This window comes from Musca vetustissima, unplaced genomic scaffold (assembly GCF_032173495.1).
Source record: "Musca vetustissima isolate MV318-11 ecotype Yass unplaced genomic scaffold, APGP_CSIRO_Mvet_v1 utg226203, whole genome shotgun sequence".
NCBI classification, from domain to species: Eukaryota; Metazoa; Arthropoda; class Insecta; order Diptera; family Muscidae; genus Musca; species Musca vetustissima.
In genome coordinates, this window is record NW_026878814.1 from 7,285 (window position 1) to 17,267 (window position 9,983).

General features: G+C 36.1%; 1 protein-coding gene across 1 annotated transcript; it reads right to left on the reverse strand.

Annotated features, from left to right (window-relative positions):
• Nucleotides 1-205: 205 nt before the first annotated feature.
• On the reverse strand, nt 206-9,409 carry LOC133323577 (ERC protein 2-like; the record flags this gene model as incomplete). The annotated part of the gene is made up of 5 exons (XM_061532491.1): nt 9,385-9,409; nt 9,110-9,283; nt 8,730-8,986; nt 5,555-5,801; nt 206-327 (listed from the first exon to the last, which is right to left on the reverse strand). Coding segments are annotated over exons 1-5 (825 nt in total), but the record flags the coding sequence as incomplete, so codon positions are not given.
• Nucleotides 9,410-9,983: the final 574 nt, after the last annotated feature.

The following is a 9,983-nucleotide window of genomic DNA, read 5'->3' on the forward strand; positions in this document are numbered from 1 at the left end:
TTTTTGGTAATTTTCATTATTTTTCTTTTTCATTTGATTGTTCTTTCTTTGTAAGAAATAATACCAAAATTTTATTTCTTTTTAATTATTTTTTTTTGCTATTAAAAATTTATTTATTTTTTTGTTATGATTTTTACTTTCTGTTGAGATTTTTTCTTATGTTTGATTTTTTTTTTCTTTTATGAGAGAGAAGAAAAGCAAATACAAATAATATTTTGTGTCTTTCGATCGGAACAAAAATGTAAAGAAAAAAACATTGCAAAATAATTACCTGTTTTTGGGCCATTGCTTGCATTTGTTGGAACATTTGACGTTCTTCTTCTTTACCTGGTCAAGTGGTAGGTTGTTGGTTGGTGTGGTTCGGTGCAGATTTGTTCATGTTGTTGACACATATTTTTATTTTGGCACAATTAATGTTGTGGCATAAAAAATATATAAAAATGGAAAAGAGAAGAATAAAACGAAATTACATTATTATAATTGCAATTCACAATTGAGGTTAAATGTAAGTACAGAAAATTTAAATGTAAAGGACAAAGAAAAGTCTGGTTTGGATTGATCAGACTCTACATCGTTTACGATTGTGTGGTTCATAAGTTTACAGTATTGAAATCCTGTAAGATACCTTCCATAGTGTAGATGGCTTAATTATTTTATCTTATTTAAAGGGTGATTAAAGGAGACATATTTGTTTCCATAGGCATTCCTATTTGTATACCCTTCACCACACTGTGGTACAGGGTATTATGTCTTTGTACATATGTTTGTAACAGGCAAAAGGAAACGAGATAGACACATGGTTCCTTTTGAGAATATGCATAGTTTCACTTTCTAAGTCGATTTACGCCCGTCTGTCCATGTTAAATTGTAAACAAAGTACCGGTCGCATTTATGACCAGAATTGGAAGAAAATTGACATAGGCCAATTATTTGGCCCAGGGATGAACCCTATTGAAATTGAGAAAAATCGGTGCAGATTTAGATATAGCTCCCATATATATTTTCGTCCGATTTAATGTAAATGGTATACCAAAGTCCCAATATATCTTTCGATTTGCACGAAATTTGGCATAGCGTAATGAATTGTCCCTATATATCTTATATTTATATATATTTGGTCTAGACTGTTGTGTGTCAAATTTCTTGAAAATCGGTCCAGATTTAGATATAGCTCCCATATATAATTTTGTCCGATTTAATGTAAATGGTATACCAAAGTCCCTATATATCTTTCGATTTGCACGAAATTTGGCATAGTGTAATCAATTAGGTCTAGACTGATGTGTGTCAAGTTTCCTGAAAATCGTTCCAGATATAGATATAGCTCCCATATATATTTTCGTCGGATTTAATGTAAATGACGACCCAAAGTCCTTATATATCTTTCGGTTTGAATGAATTTTGGAACAGCGTACTGAATTTGTTGTAGAATGATGTGTGTTAAGTTTCCTGAAAATCGGTCCAGATTTATATATAGCTCACATATATATTTTTGTCCGATGTGAACATATTCAAAAGCTGTCACTTCATAATGAAAGGAATAACCCGTAAGGAAAGTAGTATAGTCGGACTGGGTCGACTATATGATACCCTTCACCACTTTGGGTATATTCTACATATCGTTAGCTAAAATGCAAAAAGGCGTAACTAACAAAAAAAAAAATTGAAAATTGACGTCGCTTAAACCGATTTTCCCAATTTAAATAGGGTTCGTCCATGGGCCAAATAAATGAGCTGTGTCAAATTTCATCCAATTCGGATTATAAATGCGACCTGTACTTTGTTTACAAACAGGGACAGACAGACGGACGGACATGCAAAAATCGACTCAGAAAGTTATTGTATGCATATTCGCAAAAGAAGCCATGGGTCTATCTCGTTTCATTTTGCCTTTTACAAACCCTGTACCACAATGTGGTGAAGGTACTTTAACACACATCGTTCTAGGCTTAATTCAGTACTTTATGCCAAATTTCGTGCAAATCGAAAGATATATAGGGACTTTGGTGCACCAGTTACCTTAAATCGGACGAAAATATATATGGGAGCAATATCTAAAACTGAACCGATTTTCACGAAATTTAACACACATCTTTCTAGGCTTAATTCAGTACGCTATGCCAAATTTCGTGTAAATTGAAGGGTATATAGGTACCTTGGTGCACCATTTACCTATAATCGGACGAATATATATATATATATATATATATGGGAGTTATATCTAAAACTAAACCGATCAATAGGTTTCGTCCTTGGGCCAAATAAAAAATAATAAAAAAAAGCGGCCAAATTTCATCCAAGGCATATTAAAATGATAAGTTGTATTTATGTCGACTATTGTTGCGAAATTGCATCTACGAATTAAGTTCAACAGTGTCAAGGTTGTGACATTTGGCATCACATCAGAACATTTCTTTTCAGAGCAGATTTTTCTTGTAGTGACGGACTTTTTTTCATACAGACTATCAACATATTTAATATAATAATGAAATATATTTACAGTATGGTGAAGGGTATAAACATGTACCTGAGCCATTAAAATACTTATATAGTGGCTGGGCCTATATATGCGGGATATACCCAAAAATCAACAAACAAAATTTAAGCTTTTGTCTTTGAGAACCCTATTCAAAATGTTATGAACTCGAAGCAGAAGAATTTTAGAGTTATACTACCCAAGAGCTTTCATCCACATAGGGATTTTTTCCTCCCTGTTTGACTTCTGGACTAAACAAACTACATAATGATCCACGGAACTCTAGAAGCGTGCAGGAGAGCCACAGTTGGAGAAAATAAATTTTTCAAATTGAGTTATAAGGGAAAAACGAGGGAGTTTGTCAGTCTCATAGCGGTTGCGTTCCCAGGTGGCGGGGACTGGAGGTAATGAGATAGTCTGATCACCCACCTTTAGGACTTTGGCCCCGCGGACCAAAACTGATTATGGGGGTGTTCCCCTAAAACCAAAAAAAAAAACAATCATAAAAGTTACAAAAACAAATAACGTTACAATACAGAGCCTAAATAACTCAGTACCGGCGGATGACGTTGATCTGTCTACGAACACGCCTCGTTGCTTTCCTTTGATTGTGAGCAAACATCTCCTACAGACATGGGTACAAGCACACAACCAGAACGGCAAATTAGCAAAAACGAATCTGATTTCAAGGACCACGGCGGACGAGCAACCTCAACCCAACCTTCTGAGACAGGTGTGGACTCAAACTCACACTCCAAGTGTGATCATGAATACATGGCAAATACAACTTCTTAGAATGCCGAAGAAACACAGAAGCTGATAATATGGTAAATGAAATGAGCAAGGAAATCGCCAAGCTCACTAAAACTTATCCAAGGTACAAAAACCAAAAATAGTCAAAATGAATCGAAAAAACAAGCCAATGCTCAAAAGGACAAACATGACGGTCCCTGCACTTTCTCGCAACTGGCGAAGACGAATAGGTCTGCGGAAGAGTAGACGAGCGCCTAAGCCGCAAAAAGAAAAATAACTTCCCGTCGACTAATAGCAAGAGAAGGCCTAGCCTACCGACCGATTGTGGCGATGGCGATTCTTATATCGAGAAGGAGAGCACTGCCTTCCAAACTTCCGTGAAGCCCGGCAACTCAGAAATGTCGAACCGGAATTCACCTAAGTCTTTGGTCTACAAAACAGTACACTGCTGGTTAAGAAATGGCAAATCATCCAGGAGAAAGATCATAGAACTCTACTTGTGGTGGGCCTAGACAGTTCTTCAATGTCAAGGCTAAGGGTAGACTACTTCCGCTTCAGTCTACTGGGAAAGCAAGGATTTGAGAAGATGCGGAAGATAACCGACCCTTAAGAGGACCGTTTATTGAAGCGCAATTGACAGAAGTCATCCATCGGAGTGAGACGGCTCTAATGAAAAAAAAAAAATTAAGGGTAATATGCACATCGGGTTAAGGGGACCCCCCATTCTCGATGTCAACAAATTTTAAGGGCAGACTACTTCCGCTTCAGTCTACTGGGAAGGCAAGGATTTGAGAAGATGAGGAAGATAACCGACCTTAAAAGAGGACCGTTTATTGAAGCGCAATTGACAAAAGTCATCCATCGGAGTGAGACGGCTCTAATGGAAAAAATAATTAAAGGTAATATACACATCGAGTTAAGGGGATCCCCATTCTCGATGTCAAAAAATTGTATATAATTTGTCGAATCTACACTAATTGAAGAATGTCCCTACAAGATTTCAAGTGCAAATCTCAAGAACTCTTGAAGGTATAGTCGATTTATTGTGTCACCATCAAGTGACGACAAGAGTGATTCGCAAACTTTAAACGGATTTTTTCTCGAAGCTGTGTTTTTTACGATTGGCGGGCACGATAACTCAAAAACTATTAATCCAATCGGTTCTAAATTTGGACACGTTTCTCTGGAAGAACGTCCTTATCTTTTAACTTAGCTGATGGTCAAAAATAGGCAAATTTCCAAAAAAAAAAAACAAAAAAAATTCAAAGGTCCGCCATTTTGTTAATTTTTGATCGAAGTCAATAATCGTAGTTCATACGAGAGCCAGACATGTACTCTTTCTAACACCCTTGGAAATCACAGGTTCCCGACCCAGAACCTGTATAAAATGTCATAAAAATTAATGTCGGTAAAGATGTGAAAATTTGGCTTCCAGAGTTATGGTATATAAAGCTATATCCATTTCGTGGTTTCAAAAATATGGGACTAAGTTTTTAGTTCAGTTGTTAATACATATTAAGCCATATACCTTTACACAAAATGAGTTCTTCGGTATTTCACCTTCTAATGAGTACGATTTTCATACCACGTAATTTGGAAGGGTATATATAATGAATATTCATCGTTTTTTGATTTTTTCCGAATTGTTTGGCTAATATTTAGCATGGAGCCCCCAAATGTTATTTTCTACTATGGATGAGGACTGTTTTTTAACATCTTAATAGAATAAATAGAAACACTTTAATCGGTTTTACATCAGATCTTCTATAAGTCCTTATAAAATAAGAAAAATATTACCCCATTTAAAATTCCACCCACACCAAGCGTGGAGTTGCATTTCTAATTAAACTTGTTTTCAAATTGGCAAAGTTTATTCTCTCTCTCCTACTCGGCAAAAATCACAACTCTCAAGTTGTTGGAATTTCTTAACAAGTCTGTCAAGTTTAGAGCAAATGTTGTTAATTTTTATTGTGGCAAATTATGTTTCTTCTTATTGCAGTAGCTGCTTTGCTCATTATATTTATCTTTGAACCCCCACGCCGCACACCATATCACTACCTTTGCTAATAAGCTAAAACTCATTATCATTAACCTCCAGTCGCAACATCTTAACATCTCTCTGACATCCAAAACCCTCTCCCCCACTTTGCTAGCGCACACGACAAGATGTCTGTTTATCTAATAAAGCCCTTAGTCACTGATTATCAACCACACTTATACACCCACACATTGTTGTTAATTGGTTTGTCCGTGTATTTGTTGTTGTGGGTTATTGTTTTTTATATCTGTAAATATTTTTTTTTAAATTTTCAGTTTAGCACTCACCCATGCCCTTGGCCTGCAACATTTCCAATAATTTCTTAATGCTTTCGTCGCGTGCAATCAAAGTTTGTTTTTGTGTTTCGACACGACACTCCAAATCTTTGATTGTCTCTCGCAAAATGCTAATTTCACGCTGCAAATGATCATTTTCCGCGTAGACCGCCTCGATTTGTTGCTGCATCTCAATGTTCGGTTGGCGCATACGAGCACGCAGCTCCTCTTCTAATTGACGCACCAACATTGCTTGTTTCTGGAAAAGTTAAAAAAACAATAAATATTTATATAAAGGCTATTCAAATTGAAGTATTCAACATTTGTTCTCAATTCTGGATTTTAATTTTTTTTATCCGAAAGTTTGCATTTTTTAAGAAATATTTTAAATTTTAAATATATTTTTTGAAGAACGATCCATAGACTTCTATTTATAAAAAAAATATATTTCTAAGGATCACTCATAGGCGTGGTATTCTAAAAAATATTTCCATTGGCTTTTAATTAATAAAAAAATATTTTTTTCAATAAACATAGGCGTGGATTTAAAAAAAAATATTTTTTGACCATCCATAGGCCTGGATTTACAAAAAATATATTTTCAATGGCCATCCATAGGCCTTGATTTATAAGAAATATATTTTCAATGACAATCCATAGGCCAGGAGTTATAAAAAATATATTTTCAATGACCATCCATAGGCCTAGATGTATAAAAAATTTTTTTTCAATGACAATTCATAGGTCTGAATTCATAATAATATGTAGGATTTTAAAAAATATGGCCCTAGAAAAATTAATATTGAAAAATTCAAGCCTTTGTTGGTCCTAGAAAATATATTCATTAGAAAATAGTGGTTCTTTTCGTCCTTAAAAAATGCATGCCTACGGAAGTTATTAGAATAAAATACACTCTCGTCAATCGCCGAAGAAATATACTTTAAACCAGTAAGAAAAGTAGTAAAGTCGGACGGGGCCGACTATATGATACCTTCACCACTTTGGGTATATTCAACAGTTGAATCCTAACAGACGTCGAATTTTTAAAAGACCAGTAAAATGAAATTGGATCCATAAAAATGTCATTATGCAACCGATACTAAATTTTTAATTTGGTCAAATATAGAAGCTATATCTAAATCTGAACCGATTTTCATGAAACTTAACACACATCATTCTAGACCTAATTCATTAGGCTGTGCCAAATTTCGTGCAAATCGAAAGATATATAGGGACTTCGGTACACCATTTAGACAAAATCGGACGAAAATATATACGAGAGCTATATCTAAATCTGAACCGATTTTCAGGAAACTTAACACACATCATTCTAGACCTATTTCATTACACTGTGCCAAATTTCGTGTAAATCGAAATATATATAGGGACTTTGGTGGACTATTTACATTAAATCGGACGAAAATATATATGGGAGTTATATCTAAATTTGAACCGATTTTCAGGAAACTTAAAACACGTCATTCTATAACTAATTCATTACTCTGTACCAAATTTCATGCAAATCGAAAGATATATAGGGACTTTGGTGCACCATTTACATTGAAACGGACGAAAATATATATGGGAGCTATATCTAAATCTGAGCCGATTTCTCCCAATTTCAATAGGGTTCGTCCTTGGGCCAAATAAGTGATCTGTGCCAAATTTCATCCAAATCGGATCACAAATGCGACCTGTACTTTGTTAACAAAAATACATGAACGGACAGACGTACATGCGTAAATCGACTCAGAAAGTGATTCTATCCATATTCTCAAAAGGAACCATGGGTCTATCTCGATTCCTTTTGCCTGTTACAAGCATATGCACAAAGACATAATACCCTGTACCATAGTGTGGTGAAGGTTATAAAAACTTCGTTAGACCCTAATCTTAGAAATTCTCGATAGAAATATTATTTATAAACTCCACGCTTTGTTAGACCTTGGAAAAATATTCCATAAAATCTTGACGCCAAGAAAAATATAATTTTTTTTAATATTTCGTCTAGGTTGGGTGCTTCCTTGAAAATTTTATTTATGACTATTGGCATCGGCTATAGAGCTGATGAGGTCGGAAATCAACGGCTGCAGAACAAATGACGTGGGAAGTTATTGGCTATATAACAGCTGGCGTCGGAAGTTCTCGGCTACAGAACAAATGACGTCAGAAGTCATCGGCTATAGGGCAGATGACGTCGGGAGTCATTGGCTATGGAGCAAATGATGTCGGAAGTCATTGGTAATAGAGCAGATGACGTCGGAAGTCTTCGGCTATGGAGCAAATGACGTCGGTAGTCATTGACTTTAGAGATGGCGACGTCAAAAGCCATTGGTTATAGAGTTGATGACGTCAGAAGTCATTTGAAATAGAAATGCTAACTGTATTTGTTATAAATAGATCAGAGGACATCAACAGACCTTGGTTATTGATTTCAGAAGTCATTATCAATAGAGCTTATGACGTCAGAGGACCTGATGACATCAGAAGTCATTAGCTCTGCTGGAAATGAAGTCATTGACTTTAGAGAGCTAATGACTTCTGACGTCATAAGCTCTATTGATAATGACTTCTGACATCAATAACCAAGGTCTGTTGATGTCCGAATGGCTTTTGACGTCGCCATCTCTAGAGTCAATGACTTCCGTCACATGACGTCAAAATTCATTGTCTATAGACCTGATGACGTTGAAAGTCATTGACAATATACCTTATGATGTCAGAAGTCATTAGAAATTGACCTGATGATGTCAGAAGTCATTTGCAATGGACCTGATGACGTCAGAGGTCATTGGTTCTGAGGCCGATGACTTCTGTCGTCATCTGCTCTATAGCCGATGACTTCTTATAACGTCGGAAGGCATTTGCTGTAGAGCTGATAATATCGAAATTTATTTGCTATGGACCTGATGACGTCAGAAGTCATTGACTCTGCTGAAAATGACATCAAAGACCTGATGATGTCAAGAAGTTCTTTGCAATGGACCTGATGAAGTCAAAAGTAAATGGCTATAGACTTATAACGTCGGAAGTCATTATCAATATGACGCCAGAAGTCATTAGGAATGGTCCTGATGATGTCAGAAGTCATTGGCTCTTCAAGATATGACGCCAAAGGTCACATAATTCACACTACATACCCTCCAGGGTCATACGTAATGTAGTAAATAAATATCCATTAACTTACCTGATTTTCTGTGCTTAGCAATTTCAGCTGGTCATTGATCAAACTGTACTTCGCGCTTTCTTCTTTGCGGAGGGCTCGTTCCTTTTTCAGTTCGGGTGACCAAAAAGTCTTAATACTGTGCATGGAACTACCGAGTTTTTGATTTGTCAACTCCAATTCGCGTTTAAGTTGACCCAGCTCTCTCTGCAGATCTGTATTCTGATGTTGTAAATCGCCCAAATACGCTCGATCCGTTGGCGGTATGCCCGAGTTAAAACCTGAGAATACAATAAAATGGAAGAGGAACGACAATAGAATAAAAATTGATTAATAAGTCTCTCTGGAAATTATTGCAGTAAATTGAATAAAATAAGGATTATAATCTAAAATCTAAAACTTACCCAACGGATTAGGACTCTGCCTTGCCGAACGCCCATAGAGTTCATCTTCCAGATATAAACCTCGCTCCAGTGATCGATCTCGCGAACGATCTCTGGGCTCACGTATGGGTATGAACTCACGATCATGATGATCAACCAGACCACCTCTATCCAAGGACTGATAACGGGGGGCTCCTTCCGAAGAAAATAAAAATAAATCGAAAAGAAAATATTTTCGTTTGATTAGTTTTTCAAATTCACAACATTTTCTGCTTGTCACAAAATTCAATATTTACTTGGATAATCCAGACCATGTGACATTACTGGCACTTCGACTTCGATGATGTCCCGCCCCCGCGGGACTTGTTGGCTCATCCATGTCTCTGTAGTATGGACTGCCCATTGCTGAAATTCATACAATTATGATGATGATATCATGAGGATGATGACAGGGTTTGGGGGTGAGAAAATAGGGGGAATATGTGGTTTGTTTGATTGTTTGTTTTTGGTTCGGTTGGGCAAGGTGAATTGGTTGGGGGAGATTTCCGGGGGTGGGGAGTAGAATTGTTGTTTGGTTGGGTTAGTACAGAAAACAAATTCGAAAACAAAAATAAAACGAAAAATTTAGAAAAAACAGTGCAGGCGGGATATATTTTTGTTTGTCTTTGGATTTGCTGCTATTATAGCGTTGTTTAGAAGAGAATCAAAACGAAACAAAAGAGAAAATGCTTACAAAGAGAAACTGAAAAAATGAAAGCTAACGTAAAACAAAACAAAAATAAACTTAACAGGAAACATTAGAAAGAACATTAGAAAGGAACTGAACAAAAAAAAAAAAAAAAAACTTAAAAACGAAACGCTATTAGCGCCAAATAATGAGTGTCTTCATTGTGTT